Source organism: Carassius auratus, chromosome 5 (genome assembly GCF_003368295.1).
Source record: "Carassius auratus strain Wakin chromosome 5, ASM336829v1, whole genome shotgun sequence".
NCBI classification, from domain to species: Eukaryota; Metazoa; Chordata; class Actinopteri; order Cypriniformes; family Cyprinidae; genus Carassius; species Carassius auratus.
The window spans coordinates 13,237,002-13,264,479 of NC_039247.1; the positions used below are offsets into that span (position 1 = coordinate 13,237,002).

Consider the following 27,478-nt stretch of genomic DNA (forward strand, 5'->3'; position numbering starts at 1 on the left):
AATGGTGTCAGAGTTTAAATAAAGTAGATACAGTATATAAAACGTGAAAAATATTGATTCAGTACTGTATAAAAAAACAAAGGCATAATCTGAAAAATGACGCCTTGTGCATTATACTGAATGATATTCTGTATATTTTACAGTTGGTTTGATACCTCTAGATCAAATGGTGTTGTTAAATGGATTTATATTGTTGCATACATTTAAAAGTTGTAAAATTATTATAAAACATAAAACGGTAATTAAAAAAAAGGGAACTATTATTATTATTTGTGCAATAACAGAGATGTTTTCCGAACATTTTAGTATTGGTTTTATATTATGTCTCACAGTTAAAATTGTTAAATTAATTTAAATGCTTTTTTATTTGTCTTTTAAAAATATTCCCCCTAGAAATTAAGCCTTGTGCAACATTTGTGACTATCTGAGATAGTTTGGGAACAAAACATAACAGCCACAAAGAGTATTGAAAAAAAAAAAAATGAATGTCTAATGAGTGTCAAACATCTTACTAACTTTTCCTTCGAAAACTGCAACATGAGCACCACACCAAATACACAAAATGCCCCCAAAATAAGAGAGAACTGTGGCCGCGGGGCGACCTTCTAGACTATGGCTGTGCCCCGCGTGAGCCTCTTCACACGGCAAGCGGCAAGCGGCAGAACCGAGGCAGTGCCAGCGCCACGGTCCCGTGGTGGACGTCAACACAAGGCCAATTGACGGCACACTTCAACTTTGTACACCGAAACATGAACTGGGAAAATTATTTCACCCTCCATTACTAGCAGCAAACTACATTAGCGTTAACATTAGTGGCGTGCTGTAATGCTAGTATTTCCTGTCACTCAGGATTTGTTCAGAGATGAAGACAGGCATCTAGTCTTTTTTAAAAATTTTATTATTATTATTATTATTATTATTTTTATCGATTATTACCTTTTTGAGAATTGATACAGTATCACCAAACAAAATATCGCGATACATGTATTGATATTTTCTTACACCCCTAATAAATTAATAAAATCTTATAATCTTTAAGAATTCATGAGTTTAACATCTGCAGTACAAAACAATGTGTGTTATTAAATCAGCTTCACAAAAAGATGTTTGTGAGGGCCACTTTGGTCGGGAAACCCACTTTTTTGAGCACAGGTGACCATCTCTGCCCTGCTGTCACTTTGAGCTTTCTCAGATGTGTCCTGCCCACAGGGAAGAACATCATAAATTTATTATGCTCTGAGATTTTACTAGGCGAGGAGAATTATAGTAAGTTAAAATGTAATTCTCAGTCATCATGCTAAGCCACAGAACCCCCACCCATTAGCCACTAATTTTTCATTTTTATACTATAACGCTTTGGACTTCCTGTTTATTGACCGGAGGGGGTGGCATAAGGAAACGGGAGGGAGGGGTAGTGGAGAAGGAGAGGGAAAAGAAACTTTACTTTAGGGGGTTTCCATCTTTCCTGAGATGAGAAGAGGCTACAGGAGTGTTCATGTTTTATGCCTGTCTTGATGTTCTCTGTGAATCTCTTTTTTTACCATTGACTATTCCTGAACTTACTAATAAAATAGTATTAACTGTTGGTTGGTGACATGAAGAAAAAATGTAATCTAATGATGAAGAACTCAAATTCAGTAGCAGTGGTATACCGGCTTCTGGGAAATGTCATGGTATTATAATTGAAAATTTATGTTTTTTATACTATGTACATTTTCTTATTTACGATATTTGAAAAAAATTATCCGGATAGGAAATGTCAAGAGCATGTACAGAAATCCTTTCCTCCTCAAATGTCTGTCAGATTTGTCAGCTAGTGTCACATATGTATGAAGCAAAGAAGATATCAGAGAGAACCAAGGCTTATACCACCAATCTCCATCCCTCGCTGAAAAATTACATTCAAATCAGCAGTGTGGGGTATTTTTGGATGTCCAAAAAAACATTTTAATTTTGATATTGATTTTAAAAGCTATGGTATTTCCAGTTGATGCATGATCCTATCCAGTAATCGCTGTAAGCTTTGTGTTTTGTTCATTTCAATAAGAAACAAAGAATCCAATTCAAATCTTGAAATACTGTATACCAGTTAAACTGCAAAGTCTTGTTATAGTTATTGAGTTCTGAAAAGCTCATACTTATGCAACTCTTCACATGCCACATATCATATTTGTAGATGGAAAGCGACATTTGAATGGTGTTAGACAGTGTGTTTTACTTTAAGTGTGTGATCTAGAGGCAGTAGAAATGTCGGCGTCTGGGGGGGAAAATCCCAAAGCACTGCTGGGAGTCAGGGAGTTCTGGAATGCTGAAGGGGCAGAGCATTGAGGAAGGAAACGGACAAAGCTGATCTGATCACAGCAATGAAAAGTGTTTGTACGTGACCATTTGTGTTCATATGCACATGCAGATTTACGCAAACATTTTGACATCTGACATTTCGGAGTTCTCCTGACATTTGAAACTATAAATTTGCATTTGGTGTCCAGCAACTTTGGGAAAAAAACACTATTGTTTTACTCTTCACTTTTCACCTTCATTTCCTTGTGCTTTTGTTGTAAATGGAAATGATCTTTTTAGGTTGTTTGTGTAATATGATATATTTTAGATAGGGATGCACGATATTGGATTTTGGCCGATATTCGATATGCCGATATTTTCTAAATAATTTTGGCCGATGCCGATACCGATATCGATATATATACAAATATATACTGATATATTTACAAATATATACTGATATATTTAAACTTTAATTTTACTGAAGAGAAATCCATGTATCTCTTCTGTATTGATTCTACCATAAATTTATTATTTTACAAATGTAGACAGACATTCACATCTGAAAAACAGGTCAATTATTTCACTTGGAGAATATCGGTTTGGCTCATCGGCAGAAATATTCATATCGGCCGATACCGATAATGGTCATTTTAAGCTTTTATCGGCCGATACCGATGTTGTGCCGATATTATCGTGCATCCCTAATTTTAGAATGTCATTTCATCCATATCTATTCCAGTGAGCCAGAGATTGTCTTTAAGGGCTTTCAGCAGCCTGCTTTTATAAAAAGGCCTGAGTTTCAGAGCCCAACTCACCCTGACAGCCATATCAGCTCAGTCTGCGTATGAATACAAAGACTGTTACTGACAACATCTGCAAGCCGTCTATTATTGTTTTGGATTTGTTTTGGCTCACATGGATTAAACGCCTATAAATTATCACTTTTTTATATTAATAGTCATAACGTCAAGATTGTGCCAAAGCTACTGTTTTGATTGACAGTTATTCTGTTGAGAAATGTTGGTTTCCTACGTCTTGCCTCACACAGCATTGTCATTGGCTATCTAGTCAGTGCATGCATGGATTTGATAGTTTCCCAGATGTTAATGGTGTACACTTAGAAGTTTTATGCTAATGTGGCCTACTTAAGAAATTCTCAAATTGTTGTTTGTACTGCACAAAGAGAAAAGCGTTTTTGACATTTTAGAGGACAACATTTCAAGTTAATCACGGTTTCATTAAATGCATATTCTGATGTACCACTCATATATTTTACACTCTGTCTGGCTTATTAGTTTCAGCAAAATAAATCCCCATTTTTTGCTATCCAATTCCAAATCACTTTATTCAATTTGAAAACTCCTTCGCTCCTTCCCCAAATGTACATCAAACAGTACCTCAGTACTTTCTAGGCAAATTACTGATATAGGAGAATATTTAGTGTGTTTTTTACTAGTGCTTTTTAAACTGATTTGTTCTGTCACTCAGACACCAACAAAATCAAAGAGCTTTCATTGGCTCCTAAAACATGAAGTGGGTAATTTCTCTTGTGCCCTGGTAAATCTAATGATGGAGTTCACTACTGGAATATTAATGACATGAGGAATCTCCCATTTTCTCTCTGGCTATCTCCTTCTCTTTTATTTTAATTCCTGTGTAGAAATACTACTGCTTCGGACAGCTTTAAATCATGTTTTTAATGAGATGATAATGGGATCTGTTTCATTGCATCTCCGATTTAGTGGATAGTGTCCAGATGGAGGCAGATGAGAAACTTTAATGTCAGGATTGATTTTCTCAGGGCCAGTCACTTTAGTTTGTTTTATGTTTGCTTAAGGTCTGGCCATCAAGTCAGTCCATTAATGCAAGTAAACCGTAGTTTACATTGCAGTTACTGTGTAAACTACTGTAGCCCAGCTGCTGTGATGTCTGTTAATCATAGAACAAAAGAAAAAAAGAGGAAATCAAGAACTTTTTCAGCTTAAATAGGATAAATAGGATAAGTGTTTATTGCAATTTAGTGTTTGATAACTAGGGATATGCCAGTATCAAATTTTCCTGTTGCGATAAATTGCTAATGCTTTCATCACGGTATACGGTATTATCACGGTATTGAAATTTTAGTTTTAAATAAGTGGTCATAAAACAGGTTAAATCACTTTTTTTTCTTTTACAAAAAGAACTGAACATATAAATACAATAAAGCAATACAAATATAAAGTTAAGTTTTACACATTAAATTGCAAAAGAACTATAAAGACCAATCCATATCACTTTACAATAAGACCTCATTAGTTGACCTTAGTTAATGCATTAACATTCACAATTAGCAATAGCTACATTTGCTACAGAACTTATTAGTCTTAGTTAAAAAAAAATACTTAAACTAAATCTTGGTTCTTGTTAACTCCTTAACACAGTTGCAACCTTCGATTTTAACAATGTGTTCTTAAATATTGGAATACCTAAGATTAATGAATCTTCAGAAGATTTTTTTTTTTATTATTGGCAGTTTGTTAACTAATGAATTAATGTTAACTAATGAAGTGTAACCTGATGTAAAGTGTGAATGAACAATAAAGAATCAAAACACTTTCAAACAATGTCTAGGGCATATTGTAGTCCAGATTAAAATGGAAAAAAAGTTTGATAATAAATGGCGTATTTAGCCTAAATATTTACGTTTAATATATCTTAATATTAAGTTCTGATGCTGTGATGAACACCATAGGAAATCAACAAAATCTGAATGGCTATTTAAAATTATTTAAATATGTTTTAGAAATTAGTCCAGCTGGTTTATTTTTGGGGTTTCCAGGGTAAGGACTTTTCTGCAGTTTAGCGCCATCTGCTGTCCGAGAGTGAATGTGCTTTCATTCAACACGTCTCTCACGTGCTTCTAATGTGCTTCTCATGCGTGCTTGTTTACATCAGAGCGCACACGTGTCTTTCAAGCAGCATACAGCGGTGTTCTGCATTTTGACAAGTTGATGAGAATATTATTCTTAAAATGTATTCCAAATTCTGAATAATTTATAATATATAATTATTCACGGTATCTAGAAGTGCCCACAATAACAATTTTGTGCATATTCATTACCGTCATACATCTCATTACCGAATACCGGCACATGTCTATTGATAACTTTATTTCCTACTTGCTGAAGGGCACAGGTAAATATGTATTTTTTTTTATAATGGGTTAATGTGAAGTCGTTGTAACTTACGAGCTGCGCAAAATATGATAATGTTTTGCGAAGGTGATGGAGATTTACTGCTTATTACAGAACCAGCTTTACTGACCGGATTCCTATTAAATATTGTGCAGCCCTAATGTGAAGAATGTTAGAAGTTATTTAAATGTTAAAATGGAAAGTTCTCAATTATACTGTAATGTTGAATGGCTATAGTCAATGGTTAAATATTAGCGGGGAAAACTATTTCACAGAGACACCAGTAGTAGTATTCGTATTAGTTATACTCGCCTTCAGTAAAAACAAATGTTAAATATATACTGTTTTTATGTTGTTTCTTCATTCATTTTAAGATTGAATGTTTAATTATTGCATTATAAAAGTTTATTTAAATACTTTAATGTCAGGTGGGATCAGGGTCACCCTAAGTGGGGTTCTTTTGGTGTGGTCGCACCAGGCCCAGTGCTGAACGGACCAAGGGGGAAGCTCTTTTACGTAGTGAAATGGTAAAGAAATCAAGTCTGATTCTGGTTTTATTTTAATCAAGTGATAATGATTGATAGAATGATACATTTCTATGAAGAATGATGATCTAGTGACAATCTGGTATGCGTTGATCAACCCCCCAAAAGTGATTTTTAGCCTTCTAATCCTCTGAACACACACACTAGATGATTCGAGCAGACCACGAGACCACACACTTGATGATTGTAGGAACGATTTCACAGTGACACTTGATCTCACGGAGGCTCGCAAGATCAAACGTGACTAGACAGGAAAAACAAATAGGACAATCAACATTGTCAGCTGGCTCTCCTGGCCCGTGTTCTGTTTCACAGTGAAAAAGGAAATATAAAAAAGAATATGGATGACGTTCTATGCTTTCGTGGCATGTTTGTGGCTGCTAAGTTTGAGCTATAGAAGCATGAAACATCCGGTTGGTGACACTTTGCTCGCTCTTATTGGCTATTGTGGGGATCACGTCAGAGGCAGCCCGATCAAGGGTCAGTTCATCGATGCTCCGACTCGATTGGGAGCAGATAAATTATCATACCACATAGAGTATATTTTTGGACAAAAAATTGTCTGCGAAAAGCCGCGAATTGGGCCACACCCCCTGATCATTTAGGGATGCAAATCAGGCTTAAAATCAGCCCAGACTATTAAAATGGTCTAGTGTGCGGCCAGCATTACACTACACCACTGACTTTACTGATGGTTACATAAGCGCTCGTTTGTTTCATTTTTTTATATTTTGTTAATAAATCAGAGTTTATTTGTATGTTTACCTTTCTTTTTTGGGGCATTTTGGAGGCACATGTTGTAACAACAAAATGTGGGCTCGTCCTTTTTGTATTTATTTGTGCTAATGTCTTTTTCATTAATTTTGTCATTTTCTTGAATTAACCCTACTGAAAGAGTATATTATCTAATTTCACTCTTTTACTGTTTCAGAGCTGGAGGCGAAGGAGGCCTGTGACTGGCTCAGAGCAGCAGGGTTTCCTCAGTATGCTCAGCTATATGAAGGTAATTCAGAACTCATCCCACAAAAGTCCACTCATCTCTCCATTTCCACACCATATCTGTCTCTTTCTTATGCCCATTAGCTCTGCTCCTTTGTGTGACTCATTTTTTTCTTCTGGTTTCCCTCCATATTGTTGCTTTAGAAAGGTGCAGAGATCCTCCCTCCAACTTTGTTTCTGTTCATGTCCATGACTGAATGGATGTGAAAGCTTCAGTATTATTTTGTTTGAGGCTTAGTGATTGGAGAAATTCATGCGATGGCTTTTGGTTCAGATCCCTTCTGGGTTGTGTAAAGCCATGCTGAACCAGTATGAGTTTCACAGCACTGCTCTGAAGCAGCCAACACAGGTGCTTTCAGAGCTTATTTTAGTCCTGCTGGCCTGCCCCATAACCAACCAGAGACTGATTTGTGCCATTTCACATAAACTAATGTTTAACAAATCTGGAAAGTTCATGCTGGCTCAGTTAACGGGTAATAGAAACAGAAATAATTCTGGGAGAAATGAATTTTAGTTTTAAATAATTGGCAGATTCAAATCGAAAAAAAATAATAATAATAATTCTGTCATCAGTTACTCATCCTCATGTCAGTCCAAACCCTCTGATTTACTTTCTTCCACGGAATGTAAAAGAATTTCCCGGTCACCTGTTTTCCATATAATGATAGTGAATGAGGACAGGTGCTTTCAAGTTCCACAATGGCAAAAAATAAAGCACAAAGTGTTATAAAAGTTTCACAACTTTATTCCAAGTCTTCTTAAACTGTGTGATAGCTTTGTGTGACACTAGGCATGCACAATGTAAACATTTAGATATTTCACATTTGGATTACCTTTGACAACTGTCATCTAATACTCTCTTAAATCAAATCTTTTAAAATACGGTACTAATATTTTAATAACACCGTTAAATGCAATCTTTAGCAAATCCCAAAATTGTGATGCTTAAATTAACTTACAGTACAGTTACATTAACTTACATTAAACTTACAGTACAGTTGGTAGAGTATGCTGTTAATACTAATACAAATCCATTAAAAATATTATTTTTTACTAATCTGTAAAAAAACAAAATACAGAAACTCTATTTTAGCTATTTTTAGCGGGTCTTTTCAATCGTTTTTTTTAAATGAAAGACAAGTCCTTTGGAAGGATGTATCATCAGCTACAATGCTTCGAACACGCTGTACTTTTATCACTCGCAGCCTCCTTTTTATTCCTGTCAAAAATGAAATCTGACTAACAACTACTGTACAAACAGGGTTTTGTATTGCATCCTTCTGTTTTTTAGCATCTCTCAGCATGAGTACTGCCTTTAAGGATGCTGTTACAAGTTAAAAGCAGAACTTGGGATGCATTATAATAACAGGCTGCCAAAATGATTATCAGCTGATATTAGCAATATTTTTCCATTTTTAATAATAACAATGTTAAATGTAACCTTTAGCAAATTGCTAAATGATTAACCATATTTCATACAGCACAATATGGTGATGTACATGATTAATTTTAGTTCTTAGTGTTTATTTTTATTTATTTGTTTTTCAGTAATTTTAATATTATCAATTTATCAGTTATATATATATATATATATATATATATATATATATATATATATATATATATATATATATATATATATATAATATTAATGTTGTTTTTAAATGGCTAATCAAACTTATTAATTCCTTGTGCTTCTCTAAAACAAATAACTATCATATCTGCCACCTGCACACTGATAAAAAATGTAAAAGCCGAATGCAGCAGCACTTCCGTTCACTTGTCTCATGTAAGCATCCTGACAAGCACCTGTCATCGGCTTGGCTTCCTCTGAAAGAGTTGTGTATTTTCCTGCTGCCTCTCACAGACTAAGCTGGCAGTGCCCTGACCCACGCTGGCTGTGACAGAAACAGAGATGTGCTGAATTAATGATACGCCAGTTCCCAAGACATTCCCGCTGTCCACGTCGTAGGTCCTGTATTGGATTTTTTTTTAAACAATGTATAGCAAAGCGAACTTGGATTCATTCATCCTCTGGACATCTGAATAAAAATAACTTTAAAAGATGATGTGATGTAAAAAATAGCAAGACTCTGATCCAGCGACTGATGACAGAAAAACTGCTCTGATTCTGTATAGGTCAGTGCTGAGGCATTCTGTGATCTCTGTTGTGTGTTGATGTCCAGTTTCAGCATCACAGTCAGCACTTTCCCACTTTTATCTCTGTATCATCCCCTGATGCTCCATTAAAAGCTCAATAGTCATTGCTGGGTTTTTGTTTGGTCTCTTTGCAGCTTTTGAAAATAGGCCTATGTGTAATAACCGTATGGCAATAAACATTGATTTATTGGGAAAATAAATGAGGACATTTGTTGTCACTTGCATTTTAAGGTTAAATTGCCGCATTAACAAACAGATCGGTCAGGCTTCCCTAAACCCCCCAACCCTCAAGCCACTGCATTTCAAAAGAGAAAAATGACTTTTTTTATACTGTTTATATGCTTAAATGCATTTAAGTGATCTGGGTGCTCTATTTTTGTTATCGGTTCATTAGTGTCTGGAGTTCACTACTGATTGGATATTTCCTTCAGAGAAGGGGCCTTTATTCAGCCCCAAGAGCCATGTGAGGCATGTTTCATTACAGATGCACATACTTTATTTCACGTCTTCTGAACTGTTGATAACAAACACCCGCTTACCTCATTGAAAGTCTTTGAAGAGCAAGGACAGTTTTTAATATTTTTAAACTCTGATTGGATTATTCTGAAAGAAGAAAGTCACTTACACACAGGATGCTTCAAGGGCGAGTAAAAGATGGACACGTTTTCATTCTTGGGTGAACTAACCCTTTAAGAAGTGTTTGACTGTGTGTAAGGAAAAAAACTTGCTGGTGTTTCTTGAACTCCTGTGATAAGGACACTCATAACCAAGACATTTTGAGAGGAAGAGACACAAATAGCTTCTTGTTCTCAGATAAACAAAAGAAATGGCAGCTTTTAAATTCACACTGACACTTCATGTGTCGTGCTGTATTGCATACTGTAGAAATGCCTAGTTTGACTTAAGTGTGACTTTGTTTGGCAGCAGGTTGATTTGTTTTTCTTTTGTTCTTGTGGTGTGAGCTGAGTTCTTTCTGGCAATCTTACTGCACAACTGTCATTAGTTGGACCTGCAGCTCAGAGGGGAAGGAGGTTGAAACAAAAGCTGGAAACGGGGCACCTCAGCATTATTGACGCACACACACACACACACACACACACACACACACACACACACACAAACAATACACAGGTGTACACACACCACACTCACATTCTGTCTCTCTGTTCTATTTCAGAGCAAGGTGTAGTTTTTGGGGTGGACCTCTGTCACCCTGAAAGAAAATTTAGATTCTAAGTGTTTGCATCGGCTGTTTTGACTTCCTGGACTTTAAAGCGAAGTCCAACCTCTTTTTAGTTCACACTCACACTGGTGTTTTAGGATGCCAAACAGTTTGAATGTAATAATAAAATTAGTAATATTAGCCTAATTTTCATTTTATCAGTGCCTTGCCTTCCATAAAACTCAAGTACACCTTAACACAGCATAAAGCAACTAGTCAGCAAATTGAACAATACTTAATGCATACAAGAAATATGTATATCAATTTTATATATGTTGATGTAAATGTATGCTAATGTTTATTTGCTATTAGTGTTTTGTCAATGCACATACTCTGACAACTCAAACTCAGTTTCAAGATTTTCTCATTTTGTGCATGTTCATTACCACATGCAAACACTTTTTGTCTGCATTGTGTAAGGGTTAAAGTTGTTTGTGTGATCTTCCTTCCTTTTTTCCCCCCTCTTTATCCCTTTTACTGACCACTGGATTGTTACATTTGCTCTCTGTAGGTTTTAATAACCCCGTTATAAAGTTGAATGAAGTAATTAATTGTGGTACTTCCTGTGTGCCCCCAGCCTCTCTGTTCCCCATTGAGATCTCTGCTGTGACGAGAGACCATGAGTTTCTGGATCACGACTCTCTCAAGGCATTATGCAGGTGAGAAACCATTGCGGTTTCACTTAAATATTAATTACAGTGCTTTAAAAATATTCCATCCATAATAATGTGTTTATGACATACTTTTAATAATATGAGTCACATGTCATGAGGGGGTATCTGCCATTTTATTATCCATCTCTCATCACCCTGGCGATGGGTCGTTTGTGTCAGCAGGCCTTGCTGTATTGCTCTGTATATTTCCTTTTTATTCTCAGCTTTATTCTTTCTTTTCGCATCTCAATGTGGAATAAGTGATTAAGTGACCGGTCACACCTGCAGAAGTCACATTGGAGCGAATGGCCTTTTCTAAAAGATAAGGAATAAACAAAGAGGGGGAAATTATATTTCCCAGGGTGCAACTGTTGTCACTTGGTCCTAAGGTGATAGAAGAAGAGAGAGATGGAGATTGAATACCATTTGTCCCACACTGGCTAGTTACACACACTATGCTTGGCTGCTAGCTACTGATAAAAAAATATTAGGGTGGTTTGAATAATTAAGAGAACTGAAACACACAAACACACACACACACACACACACAGCTGAATCTGAAATACTAGAACTCTAAAGTATACGCATCGCATGTCCATAGTTATCTATATTTAAAGCTGTGAAGAAAATGCAGTTATATTTGTGTGCCCAAAATTTTGGATTCAATGCTAGTGACAATACTAAACTGATATCCTAAACTAAAAACAGCCTCAGGCGCTTGATGAAAGAAACGAGGACATTTAATTGATTAATTCAACTTCCATAATTCAAATTAATTTGAATGTAAAATGTAATATATGACAACACCATCAAATGACAGCTGCAAAAACTTCTGTTAGGTGTATGAGTGTGGGAAAAGATGTTAAATTAGGTAGATAGCTTTGTCCAAAGCGGCTTGCATTCAGCAGACAAGCACACCATCAAAAATCGAATCCAATGATGCACAGAGCAAAAATATTTTGTGAATATTTGCGCTTTGCTAACCTATTGATAATGCTCTTTATTCTTATTGTCATCTTACCCATTATTATTATTATTATTATTATTATTATTATTATTATTATTATTATTATTATTATTATTATTTACCAAGTAATTCGTTTAATATATTGATGTGCACAAAATCTCACACACTTTTGTCATCTTTCTCAAATGCCACAGTGAACACACTCTCCTCTTGTGTGTTTGTTTTCTAGGATTAGTTTTGGTCCGTCATGCAGAAAAAGCATTATGTCCAAAAGAAATCCTGTGGCCACTCCTGCCAAACACTATGGTGTGACTAGGCCTATGCGTGTAACTACTGTGATCATTGGTGCGAATTGACTCCATCAGTCAAAATGGATAGTTCTTGCTCACATTGGCTGGTTTGGGCTATATTTCTCTGCCTCTCACAGTGTTTGTACTTCAACTCTGACGATTTTCACAGATAAATCATGAGGTGACATTCATATATGTGATGATAATGCATCTTCTTACATATACACCTAGACAGGCACATAGAGAGGGCCAAATGCTCATGAACACATCACTTACATGTATGCTTTCAAGGCCACTCACATCGACTGTAAGCAGAATGATAATCAGATAATGACATGGTGATGAATGCCTCTCTACCTCTAACAAAAGTCCTGTCATGTTGGAGCTGATCGGGCACAGATGGAGGGAGAGTGGTGTCAAGTTCAAGCTATTCTAGAAAAGATGGGCTCATAGAGCACTCTGTCAAGTGTGGTATTTATGCAGTTGACCTGGGAGCATCATCAGACCTCAGTCAACCTCAAGAAAAACACACTTACTGAATTAACTTATGGCTTCGATACATTGCTGAGAGAATAACAACAAATTAAGCTAAATAGTCCATATTTGCATCACTCTTTCACTTTGTAATTTTGTCTTTGGTTTTGTGACTTTGTGCATTTATTCCCTTGGTGTACGTTTTACAAAAAAAAGATTTTTCTCCGATGTCGATATTTGTGAAGATTTGTATTTTCACAAATTTGAACCACTGTGCCAACCCGCCCCACTAACCAAGAATTATACAAGCAAATATCATGTGAATTAAAATCCTACGGCACTCAAATATTCTTCTCCTTGTGTCTACGTGTGTGTTTAGGAGGCTAACGACCCTGAACAAATGTGCTGCGATGAGCTTAGAGGTTCATTTCCAGTGTAAACAGGTAAAAAAAAAAAACACACCATCCGCTTCTAATTCAATTATGTGATCTGTGATTGCTCTTTGCTTGTCTCTTTTCATCAGTTTTGACTTCCACTAGATAGTATCTTTTAAACTTAATTTTAACAATCCTTTTAAAACTCATCTATGCCCTTGGGTTTTTACTATTTTTAGTAGAGTGAATTCTGATACACTCGGTTTGCCAATTTTCTTCTTAATACTTTCAAAAATGGAGAAATCTTTTCATTATCTAAGTGTGCGTGTTTATGTGCTACTGTCAGCAGAGTGAGGACTCGGAGGAGGATGACTCGTGTGCCCTAAGCTCCCGCTGGGCATTTCAGCGTGAGAGTAAAACTTGGTCCCGTCTCTGCACTCTCTCACCGTCCCCTGTCCCCCCTGGAAACCTGGCCTCAACCTTCCGACCCTCAGGCAGTAGTGACAGCGTGCTGAGTGACATTAGTCTCCTAGAAGTCACCTCGCTGACCTCCGACCTCAGTGCTAGCAGTTTGAGCTTAGACAGTGCACGGCAAACTACTTCTCCAGAGGTTGCAGCTTTTAGCGACATCACAGTGGGTGAGGGTGCATCGCTAGTTTGCGTCTCAACAGGCCAAGATGAAAAGGATGACACCGGATCCTCCTCATCTTTGCCGTCTGTAAGAGAGAAGCCGAAGCGTCGATCTAGATCTTTTTTAAGGAGGAAGGAATCAGTAAAGAAGCGGGATTGTGAGAGAGCGACCGTTCCTAAGAAAATTTCAAAGGCAACCCAACACCAGCCACCCTCTGGTCTGCACTGTACATCCAATTCAAGTTTGCCTGGTCAAACCACTAAAATTAAGGGCAGAATTGCCAAAGATGTGGCATGGAAGTCACATACGATATGCCGCAGTATCATTAGCCAGGAACGCACTCAAGAGCCAGTGCACAAGCCTCAAAGATCATGCCTTTACCTGGAAGACTACCAGTTACCCAATCAAGTCAACCGTCAGAGGAAAGAGGATCGTTTGGTCCACCTGCCCTTTGACCACAAGCCTGGAACTTTCCCCAAGTCTCTCTCAATAGAAAGTCTCTGTCCGCTCTCGGTTTCTCAAAGTCCTGACCATGTTGACTGGGCAGGAGATGATGGAGACCTGTCTTTGGATGGAAGTGTTACTCGCAGTGTGTCGCAAGATTTTCTCTCAGGTTTTGGGAGGAGAAGCTCAATTGGAAGCATTTACGATAATGTCCCAGAGACACCAGGCAATCCATGTGACATCTTTGACCCTGGAAAAGAGAAAGTTTTCAAGCATCTAGATGACATTCTACAGCATGTACATGGGCTACAGCAAAACATTGATGAATGGTCGCGCTCACTCGGCATTCAAACACAAGACCAATCGAATGTGGAGACCGAATCCACAGCGGACACAACTTTGCCCAGTAGTCTGAACTATGATGAGCAATCAATGTCTGATGTTGGGACAACAGTGAGCGATTATGATAGTCCAGGAAACTCTGTCAATGAAGGAGAAGAAGGAGAAATGAGAGAGAGGAGGGACTCAGGGGTGGGGGCATCACTCACAAGACCCAGCAGGTGAGTAAAACTGATGGTTAAATTAATGTAAGAGTCATTTAGTAAATTCTAGCTTGTCCACATTTGTTATCAAGACAAGGAGTTTTTTTTTCTTATTAAAAACATAATTCCACTTTATGAAATCTCATCACTGATGAAGATTACAGGACCTATTACAGAACCCTGGGGTAAGCCAAATCTGTTCACTGGAAAACCACTTTTTCTCTGAGGATTTTTATCTTACTTGCAATAAAAGATATCTAAACATTCTTAAAATAAGATTTATTTACTACTTTATAAAGCAAAATTGTGCAAGATAACTGTATATATCTATTTTTGTAATTACAGTTATCCTATTGGCGGTTTTTTTTTTTTTTTTTTTTACAGTAAACCTCACCAAATGTTATGCTTTAAAACAAGAAAAATGTGCCAGTTTGATAAGACCCATAAACATGTACATTCTGAAAATAAGACATAACTTTTTTTTCTTTTTCTTTTTTTGTATGATTTTTAGTTTTTAAGATACATTACAAAACATTTATTTATTTATTTTTTTTAAGTGCATAAAAAAAAGGAAAGGAAAGAAAAGCATTGAGTACAATTCACATAAATTGCACTGAGAGGCAGAGCAGGTCCAGAACATATGGATGAGTGTCTGAATCAGATTGACACCGGTCACACTCAGTGTCATTACAGGGTTTCGTGCACCCTAAACCTGCTCTTAGAGCGACACACTGACTGGAGTCCGTATCAGAAGAGGGAAGGAGGCAGGCACATTACTATTTTAAGCAAATTTACTTTTTCTTAAAATCAGACTTTATCAAGAACATAATTACAGTTTGTGGTATCATTCACCAGAGGTATTTTGTCAGGTACATTCTATTTCAGGAAGTTTACATGCGTCTCTTACATCCAAGAGAGTGAATGTGCCTGCCTTTATATCCATCGGTCCATGATTTTGTTGTTGTTTTTCCTCACTCTTCCCTTTCTTCCACCCATTTCTCTATCCTCAGAAAGTTGCGCTGGCACAGTTTCCAGAACTCTCATCGTCCGAGCTTGACCTCAGCATCATTAGAAATCAACAGGCAGTCAGCTGCCCAACTCAACCTGCTGCAGAAATTCAGCCTTTTACGACTGACCGCCATCCTGGAGAAACACACAGACACCGGCAAACACGGCTGGAATTGGTGAGAAAGCACATTGTCACACACTTTCTAAAAAACCCACAAGATGGTACCTCAAGGCATGTTCCTCTCCCCAAAAATGCAGATGCATTGGACACATTCTCTGACTCAAAAGGTCAGTTGTGGCATTAATGCTCTATGTCTGACACAGGAAATCTCATTTCTGCCAAAGGTGTTTTTTAATGACACAGTCAGTTGAGTAAAATCAGCTCTGACAGATGTGGTAAATGACAGCATCTTTCAGTCTCCCTCTATCTGTTCCACTGCTGGCTTTTTATTGCTTATGAAAATTTAATTCCATCCACCTCTGCCAACAGATCTAAAATTACAGTTCTGTTTATGTGCACACATGCAGATATACATGCACACACACACTCTCCGTTCTCCAGACATTTTCTATTTGGCATTGTAGAAACGGAGTGTAAATAACTTTTGCATTTGTCCATTTGAAACTTCAGCTGCCGAAAACGACTTCTGATGATGAGAAGCTTATAGGTCTATCAGACACTGTCATGGCTCGCAGATCTAAAGATGATTCATTTCATTCTGCACCAGTGACTGAGGAGGCATCATCTTTCCTCTTTCGTCCACACCCCACCTTTAAAGTCCAGCGTCCGTGTCACAGACCGCAAACAGATCCAATTTTCACAGGGTTTATACATACATACTGCAATTCCATTTGCTCTTGCTCACTCACTACAGCCTGCTGCGGTGATTTTGAATTTATCTTGCAATGATATGACCTTGCAGGATTTTTTCTGGGCATCCATATATTGGATTCTTGTTCTGTGTGCTTTTTAAACCTCCTTTCCTCATTTATACATGAATATATTACATAGCCATATATTTGTCTATGTAAACATAAAACTTAGTCAGTAAATAATTACATCAATAATTGGATGCTTCCAAAGTTTTGTGCTGGAGATTGAAATCAAATATAATGAATCCTTTATTTCTCTGTCATTGGTCAGGGTGGTCCCAAAATTTATGAAGCGCTCCAAAGTTCCAGATTACAAAGATAAACATGTGTTCGGAGTTCCGCCAAGCGTAAACGTCCAGCGGACTGGTCAGCCTCTGCCTCAGAGCATCCAGGAGGCCATGAGATACCTACGCAGCCAGTGTCTAGAAAAGGTGTGTATGGAAGCAAAGGCACTCACACAGTCACATAAACACACTCCCCCCAAACTTCTGCGTCTTATCTCCAATTCTTCTCTGCAGGTGGGAATATTCCGGAAATCAGGGGTTAAATCCCGAATCCAGGCCCTCAGGCAGCTCAATGAGAATTCCCCCGATCATGTGACCTACCAGGGCCAATCAGCCTATGATGTGGCTGACCTGATTAAACAGTACTTTAGGGATCTGCCTGAACCCGTGCTCACCTCCAAACTTACAGACACCTTTCTGCATGCGTACCAGTGTAAGTGACACACACACAGCCTCACATTTTTTTTAAATGCTTGCAAGTTAATTTTTTTATGAGCCAAACTCATCATTGCTTCAATCAGCTCTACAGCTCACTCCCCGGTGTGTATGTGTGTGTGTAGTCGTTCCAGCGGAGCAGCGTTTACAGGCCGTGCAAGCAGCTGTGATTCTGCTGCCAGATGAGAACAGAGAGGTTCTACAGACGTTGCTCTATTTCCTCAGCGACATTGCATCTGCACAGGAAAACCAAATGACTGCGGAGAATCTGGCAGTCTGTCTCGCACCCTCCATACTGCACCTGAATGCCTCCAAGAAAGATGGCGCTTCACCAAGGTGTGTGAGAGTCAGCTTTTGTCTTCATTGCGGGACCAGCCAAGGTCCCTACGAGAAAAGTGAACTAACATAATAAAGTCAATGGAAAAGCCTGGATGTAACTGAATGGAATAAGAAATGACTTGCTCAATTTTCCAAAACAACTAATAGTCTATTGTGAGCATCCTGATCCTTCATGGAATGAAAATCATCTGTCGTCTTGTCAGTTTTTCTCTACTTTGGTCACTGTTTATGTTGGGTTTTGTTACAGGCTTATTAGCAGGAAGGGAGGAGTCAAGCCAGACCACAAGGACCTGACTGAGAACATGGCTGCCACACACTGTCTTAGTCACATGATCACTGAATGCAAGAAACTATTCCAGGTAACCACTTTTAAATTGTTGATGTTTGAGTTCTGATTTTATGTCATTTAGCATGTCTTGTCCGCATTAGCAGTGGCAGGATTCATCTGTGGAATAGGGAGCAGCTCATTTTTGCGCTGATCAGCTTTCTGTCACACTTTCTTTCTGCAGATCCCGCATGAAATGATGCTTCAGTCTAGGAATTCTTATGTGGCTGCTGACGCTCAGCCGCTGCCTCTGCATGGGCTTGGGGTGAATGCCCTCGGCGAGCCCGTGGATTACCGGGTATACCTAGAAGACAACATTCAGGGTCTTCTCAGAGAGGCGTCTGAGCGCAGTAAAGGCTGGCACCATGCCCACGGCCCCGACAACACTGAGCTGACTTATAAAAAGGTGGAGATTCTCACAGAAGCACTACTGCACTTTAGATGCAGTTTAGCTTTACGCCTCACGCACACACACATAGTGAACTTTGACATACATCTGAGTGAAACGCATTGGAAGAAAAATGTAGGATAGGGACTTGTTTCTTTCTATTGGTTGTTGTTTGAAAGGAGGCATTGCAATTTAACCAGACTAAATTAGAGATTAATAAAAGGTCAAAACAAAAATAAGATTGAACATGCATAGAAGATTCTTGCAGAATAAGATCAATAACATTGTGTTTAAAAATATATTTTCATTTCATGCCAACTTTAAAATCATCGTAAACTTTGGAATGCTCATTTAAAACATGGGCATACTTTAGAGGGAAACAGTGCAACACGTTTGCAGCAGTGAATCACAGTGGATTTTAATAATAATTATATATTTATTTATTTATTTATTTATAAAAAGGGTTAAGAAAGCTTTTTTTTTTGTATGTTGCATTTATGCATAAATACATCCCTGCAGCTGTTTGGGGAGTCAATATTGTGGCAGCTTTTGGACTGTGAAGAAAAAAGGAACACTCTCAGCCACTCTGAAAGAGGAATAGAAAGATATGAAGCTAGGATGGACATGAGCACATTTCCAAGTCACTAAATATCCATCAGAGTGTGGTTAAATCAATTTAGACATTATTAAGAAATGGAAAGGAGCATGGCATAGCTGTAAATCTTCCTACAGCAGGCTGTCCTCAACAAAGTGACTATGCATAAAGGTTACAGGTTTCAGTGACTGGGCCTGGAGAGACTGGATGAAACCGTTTTGAGTGTCCTTCATCAGTTACAGCTTCAGAGTGGCCCTGGAAAAGGAGAAAGTCACTGCTAAAATGTCATGTGACCTGGGCAGGGCTCAGGGTTATGTTTGGAACCCGTATCTATACTACTTCCTTATCTAAAACATTATTATGGAGAGAAACAAAATACACAAAAAATGTAATATGCTTTCAGGTTCGTATACTGCATACAATTAATATGCAACTTGTCCAACCTTATTAAAAATGTAGATGTTATATTAAATAGTCACTATAATACAATAAGCAGGATGTGATCTCTCAGTTGAGATCCTAACCCTGAAAAAAAAAGAGATGTATTATTCTGAATTTTATGAATTTTCCAAAGCTTTATGGGGTTTTCAAGACTGTACGAATGTTTTGATGACATTTCTGCTCCATTTTGTGTGATAGTAGTGAGACGGGACAAAGCCCCTGTAAGATATTAGGGGATTCTACAGTCTTTGGATGGGAGAGAGCGTAAAAAACTCTTCAGATTAATAAGCAGAACATTTATAATACAAAATCATCCTCTGTAAAGAAACAATGTGTGAACGTGAGAATTTATCATTATCTTTCTAAATGAGCGCTCTTTTGGACTTGCTTGGGCCCCCCAAAACTCTAAACACGCCTCTGGGTTCAGAAACCACTTAATGGGTTTTGGCTGTTCTTCTAGACATTCAGAATTTATCTGGGATATCTGGTTCATTAATAAAACACATCCGTATGGGAGGTGCTGTTAATATGCTTTAAGTGTTCGCTCTGAATGTTATTTACAGTTCTGTTATACAGTTTTAGGGCAGATTAAAGCAACAATTTTGCAGGACCACTTTGCAGAATAAAACTTTGCAGAACAGCAAAAGCAAATAAAATGTTAATACCATTATACTACATAATACATGACAACACTTTAAAGATATATATTTTTTTAATCTTCTTGCTGATGCCAATCCATTGTGATAGTGTTCATGATCTCTCGAGAAAGATTCCCAGTCCTGCCCACTGATTCATAACAACTTATGTCAACATAAAAAGAAAAGAGGTTTATATGTGTGAAATGTATTGATTTATCAAATTTCAGTCATGCTAGACATTTTCAGTAGAGACACAAACAACTTCACTGAGGATTGTTTATCGTTTTTAGAAACATGTAAAGAATTAATTTATAAAATATATCATTTTAATTCCATCCGTTTATTTTGTAAAGCATTGAAAATTGATTTGAATTTTGAGTCGTATTGTTAGAATTGTTTTTTCTTGTTTTTCTCCTGTTTGTCAGACCAGGACAGTTACTATCAGTCATGGAGCCTAATGCATGCCTGCCCACAGTAGACAGATGTACTCTACTTGTCTCTTGTCACTTACACTCAGGGGAAGGAGATTTAATGCTTGTGGCAGTAGCAGTCTACTGTCTCTCCTTAGATTTAACCTGAAAATATCAGACGCTCAAGCACCATGAGAACTGTTGGCACAAACCGGGGCTTAAACCATCTGCCATGAGCTCACCTGCTGAAATGGTCTCTCTTAGATTCAGTCTCTGGATCAGTCCAAAGAGTTCATTGTGGTGGTCCGCTGTGAGACATGCACAGATATGCTCTTCTGATCAGCTCATAGTTTTCTAGTGTTTCCAAAAACTACAGAACCACTTCCAGAACTTTCAAAGTCATCTGCATTATCGTGTGCTATAATTCATTATTGTAGTTTTGGCATGACCCTTAACATCTAATGCGATTTTGTGTGCAGGTAGGAGACGGGCACCCGATGCGTTTATGGCGCGTTTCGGTGGAGATCGAGGCTCCGCCAGCTGTGGTGCTGCAGCGTGTTCTGCGAGAGCGCCACCTGTGGGATGAAGACCTTCTTCACAGTCGAGTCATTGAGACTCTGGAAAACAACACAGAGGTTTTCCATTACATCACAGACAGCATGGCTCCACATCCTCGCAGAAACTTCATAGTGCTCAGGTATATAGCTGGAAAAAAACTACAATTTTTTTTTAGTTGTGATCAGTTTGCTTTTTATTGTTCTTCGTCCATAACTAACAACTGAGCCATAGCAGAAAAATCTTGAAAAAGTACATGTTTTCGGATTCAAATTGATATAAATAAACCACAAATTAATTTTGTGATTTCAGAACGGTGTTTCCTTCCGTTAAAGTTATTGCGATGGATTTTTATTATTTTTGTGATTTTGTGTTAATATATTTTTAATATAATATTTGTTTCAAAGTTTGTTTTGTTACTTTAGTAATTTATTCATTGAAACCTTTTTAGTCATTTTGAGGCCCCCTTGAAAGTTTTTTTTTTTACCAATTCTTGAAGCATTCACTGAATGAAAAGCGTGTTCTGGGCCATATCCCAGGAGGCACGGATTTGGACTGTGCCACTGTGTGAGAGCGATTGAATCAGCAGTTTCAATTTTGTTATCACTCCAGCCAGGACTGAAGAGAGTACCGGCAGTTATGAGAGCTGTCAGTTCACTAGAATCGCTCCCAGGACATGCAGTGTTTGCTTTTTGACTGGTTATAGTGAGGTAAACAACACACAGCAGTGTTGTGTCACCATTCGTTTCTCAAGTCTGTGGAAACACGCAGCTTCAGTTCGCATGGCCGACAATCCAGAACATTATCTATTCTGGTGGAGAAAAGGGGAACTAGTGGGCCCTGGCCTCCAGGTTGTGACCCACTGATCTAAATGTAGCATTTTGTGTTGCAGACGTTGGTGTAGTGATCTTCCAAAAGGAGTGTGTGTTCTTGTGTCTTCCTCTGTGGATCATGATAACGTCCAGCTGGAGGGAGGACTACGGGCTGTGCTCTTGACATCACGCATCTTTATTGAGCCATGTGGAATGGGGCGGTCTCGGCTCACACACTATTGCAGAGCTGACCTACGGTAACACACTTTACAGATGGCTCACTACATCACTCATTTAAAAGGTCCGTTATTAATTTGAATCTTACATGTTTGTATCCCACAGGGGGCGCTCTCCTGATTGGTATAATAAAGTGTTCGGCCATCTGTGCGCAATGGAGGTTGCCAAAATACGCAGTTCTTTCCCTGTTCTGAGAGCACAAGGACCGGAGACCAAACTCTGAACCCAACGGGGTTAAATCTTAAGACTGTCGTGTATGAGAAAGAATGAGAACTGTGAGAGCACTGCTGTGAATCCAGGGTGACCGTGGAAGTCAGAAGATGGAAAAGTAAGATTAGTAGAGAAGGTTTTAAACCGCTTGGTTAACGGGTTTGGGAATTAATGAGAAAGAAGACAGTACTGTGTAGAGAAGTAGTTGGACTATGCAAAAAGACAAACAAAAAAAAAACCCCTGTTGTGGGTTTTAAAAGCCATGGATGATTAATGTGAAAAAGCTTAAGCTCACAATCATACTGTTGACGCTGCGTCTAATCTTTTATGTGTGTTTTGTTTGTGTGAGTGTTCATATCTGTTTGTGTTAAGCAGCGTGTCTGTTTCTTTGCCTTAAATTCTTTCTCATAATCCGGTGTGGTTTGTCAGACACCTCATTCATTCTCAGGGTAGATGTAAACGAGTTTTGCTTTTTTACTTGCACAGAAATGCAGAACTTGCAAAGAAAACCTGTCAATCACCAAACATATATAACGTCATAAGACACATGGGGGTGGTGGGGGGGTTTGATATGAGCTCCCTGTGTACTTTGCATTCTGTCTATCATCAGTCCAACTCAACAGACATCATAGAGACTCCAGACATATTCTCTGTTCTACAGTTCATGATAATCTAATGCAGGCCAAACTGAATCAGTCTGACAATTTTCTACATCAGTTATATTTGTGACCTCAATCCCTATTCTTCCTTTTTCCACTAGCACCTTTTTTATTTATTTGTGTCAGCCATTTACATGTGGCAAACTTCATTTGTGAAGTTTTAATAAGGTCTGCATGGAATCCATGGGAATGATATTCAAGAGACTTCAATACAGCTTTACTTTTTTTACTTTTATATTTCTATCTCCTCTAAAGCTAAGGTCGTTTTTGTGATGCGATTAGATGATTATTTTTCTTATTGCCATTCGTAATTGTCTTAACTGCCTCTGAGCAACTAAAAAGACACTTGTGTGTTTGTCTTTTGTCTTCTGTTGTCATTAAATCTGTGCTGTTTCACCAGGGCATTATGTAATATCAGTATTTTATTTATTTAAAAGTATAAGTGCATGTATGTGGTATTTTTATTTTTTTTTATGTTCTGCCTAATAGTGAAATGGTGAGTGCCACAATGTGGTTATATGTGCTTTATGTGATGTACAGACCTCTGGTCCATTTTGAATGATAATTCAGTGTTAAACACAGGTGTCATTTTCTAATAATGTTGATTTTATTCCTACATTTTCAATCATATTCTCTTGTGTATCATGCCAACTTATCGGTGCAATTCGAATAAAGGAGCTTTTCCAAAAAAAATAAAAAAAAGTTTCTGTATTTTTGTTTAGCTTTTAAATAAACCATGGTGTTAAGCCTAAAATAGAATTGAATTCAGCTAATCTGTGTTTTACGGTGTGCAGCAATCCATTTGGACCACATCAGTGTCCTGCTGGCATAAGGTGTTATAGGACATTTAAGGACACAGGTTTGGTTGGCAAACATTTCTGTAATTGTATTTTAGGGCAAGTGATGAATAACTCCCATTTATACAAGCTGCTTTTCTACAGTATTCATTCCAAACTGGTTTTATCGATAGAATAATTACTTCATCTGAGTCACAGTCTGGGCTGACAGTCTGCCCTGTCGCAGTGAAAACTCCACGTGAGCTGTCATCCCTCTGGGGAGATAAAGTGCTTTTTGTTTTTTGCCTCATTAATTATTAAAGTGTCTAAAAGTGGCCAATTATGCTGTGCTGATGGCCTAGCAGGCGACAGTTCCCTTAATATTACACGAGAGTGAGATGTTTTTGGAATGGTCAGAAAATACAAAAGATATTACCTTTTTTTTTGTTTTTTAAAGAAAATTCAGTCGTTAGAAATGTTTCTAGAGACGTTTGAAGCTGTCAGCTGCAGAAAGTTTATATATATATATCTATATATATGTATGTATTTTATTATATTAAAATTTTAGATGGCATCTGCAGACCATTTTATCAATACAGGTTAGTAAAGTGATTTTTTATTATTAATTTTATGGAGAAAATTATATCCCATTGAAGTTATCACTGAGCCCTAGTTTCTGTAAACCTGGCATAATAAAGTGTCCCATCAGAGTTTTAGCCAATCAGATGGTACTTGTGCCTGTCAACTATTTGGTGCATTCACAGCATGTAGTCTGTATATGGGCTACACAGAGTTTGGGGAACTTTGGGTTGTTTTTCCCTTGAGTAATGTCTCACCAATTGAACAGTCAAAAAACGGCATGCCCAGCTAGACATCCTAAAATAATTGGGTGATAAATAAAGACCAAACAGGACCAAGACCAACAAGAAGAAGAATGTTTCATCGCTCTTGAAAAATTATAGCGAGGTTTGTCTGCTTATCAGGTAAATAAATATGACTGTAAGTCATAGCGGTCTACGCTCAGTGGAGGTTGTAAAAAAGCTGATGTAGCATATAACTAACACCTTTAACCAGACCATCCAGAGCCACTGTAAAAGAGTTGCGACAACTTTTTGATCTCGCCACTGCCGCACTCACATGGTTCAATAAATCTGTGCTTTCAGCCTCCATGGAAGCTGACAGCAGCAGCATATTTGCAACAATTTGCTGTTAAAATGGGCACCCAGTGTGCAGTGATTACTAAGTTTACTACATTTAGAGTAATATTTTGGGGAAGGATGCGAGACAGTAGGTTTTAATGTGTTCATTATGGAGGTAATGTGGATTGTGCCTATCCTAATATTTACAGAATGTATGCATTGATAGTTTTCTCATTTGTATGGCCATAAGTACTCGCATCATAAAGTTATTTACATAAAATAAAACTTACATAAGCATGCACAACAAATGAATGCCAATGAGTACAAACAACTGCTCATTTTAACCCAAGAAACCAGTTTGGACCATAGTTCAGAGAAAAGGTAGATGAGTTTTTCCTTTAAAGGACTGTCTTCATAGAAACACATTCGACCTCCAGAAGAGAGTGAAAGATGGCAGTTAGCAGGCTATGAAAGTGTTCAAAAAGTTTGCCAACTGAAGAAGATGACGCAAACACGCTCAGAACAGTTCGGACATTGTGTTGGAATAAAGGTAAAAAATATATAAGCACTGTTCAGTTTCTTGCACAGACGGATCGTTTCATGTCTTTACACATCAGTGTATCATCACAGGCCGCAGGGTTACTTTTGGTTTTGTTTAAGGTTTTTTTTTTACTCTCAAAGCCGTGATTCCCATTTACTCACATTATCATACATTACGACTGACAACTCCAACGGTTTAAGTTAAAAATCTTTCTTTGTGTTCTACTGAAGAAACAAAGTCACCTAAATCTTAGATGCCCTGCGGGTAAACAGATAAACATCACATTTTTATTTTTGGGTGACCTATCCCTTTAATGTTCTTAGTATGTTTATATATATATATATATATATATATATATATATATATATATGACAAGAAACATGGTTGAATTCGTGTACAAATGGTAATAGAGGTTCATTTGTGGTTTGTGAAAATGACTCTATCAATTATTTAGTGAATATTGTTGAAAATCTTTTATATTGTTGTGCCAAGTGTGCCATCTTTTGATTGATTAAAGGTTGTTTAAGTCTCTCTCTCTCTCTCTCTCTCTCTCTCTCACTCTCTCACTCACACACACACACACAACCTCTCCTTTTCTCTCTTCAGTCTTGATAGTGCCTCATCTGTTGTATCGATTAGGTGAATTGATTGTCTAGTAGCTTGGCTGGCTCAGGTGACAGAAAAAAATCACCGAGGCCACATTTCAGACCTATTAGATAAGATTTCTTATAACATTCTGGTTGTTATGTCAGAATCTGAATCAATGCGAGATAGAGGGTCTTTTTTTGTAACTGGATCAAATGTAGCATTAGATACAGCATTATAGATGGTTGCATTTAAATCATTCTATAAGGTCATTAAGCAGATACATTGTTGGAAAGATTTGAGGACCTGTTGAAAATAATAGGTGGTAAATAAAAAAAAAACCTAGTCTCATCCTTAGATGGAATCCCCTCATTTCATGCATATAGAACACAAATCTGATTGGATTGCATTTAGGTAAGTTTAGTCCATGGAAAACAAAAGTTTGCTTATAAAGTACTGGTTCAATACACTGAGCACTTCTGAGGGTGAAATAATTACTGGATCTTCCATGTTTGTGGCATTAAAATACTTGAAAGGACATTCAGATTTTTTGTTTAAAGGCACTGTGTAGTACAGTAGGTAAGATATGAAATTCCCTCACAATCTCAAGACATGCAGGGACAGGTGAATTGGAAACACTCTAGGTCTGAGTGTGACTGTATTTTAGACTCTGGAATGGGTTCCAGCATCCCTGTGCTGTGGAAAATGGATGGATGTAGATGTATAGTGTTGGGTCGGAGTCTTTAACCAACTGAGTGGGAGAAATTTATTAATGTATTTTTATCATAATATTTTCTATCTTCTATATTATACATGACATGGATTATTCTTTAACTGGAAACAAGGAAAGTATTCCAAACCAAGATTTGTATATTTCAATTTGTTTTTGAGTCATGATTGTGAAATCAAAGACACCTGCTTGAAGATGTTGATTAGCTTGTTCAAGTGTGTCAGAACTGGAGCAAATCTCTGCAGGACAGTGTTAAAGAACCCTTGTCTACACTGAATGTTCTTTGTTATTATTATAATTTTTTTATCCAATTAAAAAAAGGGTAATGATTAACATCTATATTTTTTAACTTGAGCCAATGAAAAAAAAAAAAACTTGCCCTAAGGGTGATCTAAATGTTTCAATTGGCCAAATCACTAGAATATTTTGAGTTGGAGCGGTTTTTATTTTTTACAGTGTTCGGTAAAGCTGCTCTCTGGTAATGAGGTCTGTATGTCTTTCTTAAAAGGCATTCTCTACAAGCTGATTTAGTGGTAAGATAATATATATATATATATATATATATATATATATATATATATATATATATATATATATATATATATATATACATATATATATGTCAGAGCAAAAGAAAAAGAGTCAGTGCTGCCAAATGAGTGCAATGAAATGTAATGAAATAATTATAATTTATTCATTGCAATTATTTGGATTTTACATTCATTTTACATATTGAAGACA

General features: G+C 37.4%; 1 protein-coding gene across 5 annotated transcripts in view; it reads left to right on the top strand.

Annotated features, from left to right (window-relative positions):
• LOC113076246 (stAR-related lipid transfer protein 13-like) overlaps positions 1-22,528 on the top strand; it is a 40,976-nt gene extending 18,448 nt beyond the window's left edge. For 4 of the 5 annotated variants that reach the window (XM_026248915.1, XM_026248923.1, XM_026248907.1 and 1 more), the window contains 13 exons: positions 6,933-7,004; positions 10,960-11,041; positions 13,146-13,209; positions 13,487-14,775; positions 15,768-15,941; positions 16,910-17,069; positions 17,157-17,355; positions 17,483-17,693; positions 17,944-18,055; positions 18,206-18,427; positions 20,973-21,190; positions 21,941-22,117; positions 22,203-22,528. In XM_026248915.1, coding sequence (XP_026104700.1) covers positions 6,933-7,004; positions 10,960-11,041; positions 13,146-13,209; positions 13,487-14,775; positions 15,768-15,941; positions 16,910-17,069; positions 17,157-17,355; positions 17,483-17,693; positions 17,944-18,055; positions 18,206-18,427; positions 20,973-21,190; positions 21,941-22,117; positions 22,203-22,320 — 3,098 coding nt within the window. In that variant the 3' untranslated portion in view covers positions 22,321-22,528. The remainder of the gene's footprint in view (positions 1-6,932; positions 7,005-10,959; positions 11,042-13,145; positions 13,210-13,486; positions 14,776-15,767; positions 15,942-16,909; positions 17,070-17,156; positions 17,356-17,482; positions 17,694-17,943; positions 18,056-18,205; positions 18,428-20,972; positions 21,191-21,940; positions 22,118-22,202) is intronic. The other variant, XM_026248910.1, reaches the window with a different exon arrangement.
• The last annotated feature ends 4,950 nt before the right edge of the window (positions 22,529-27,478 follow it).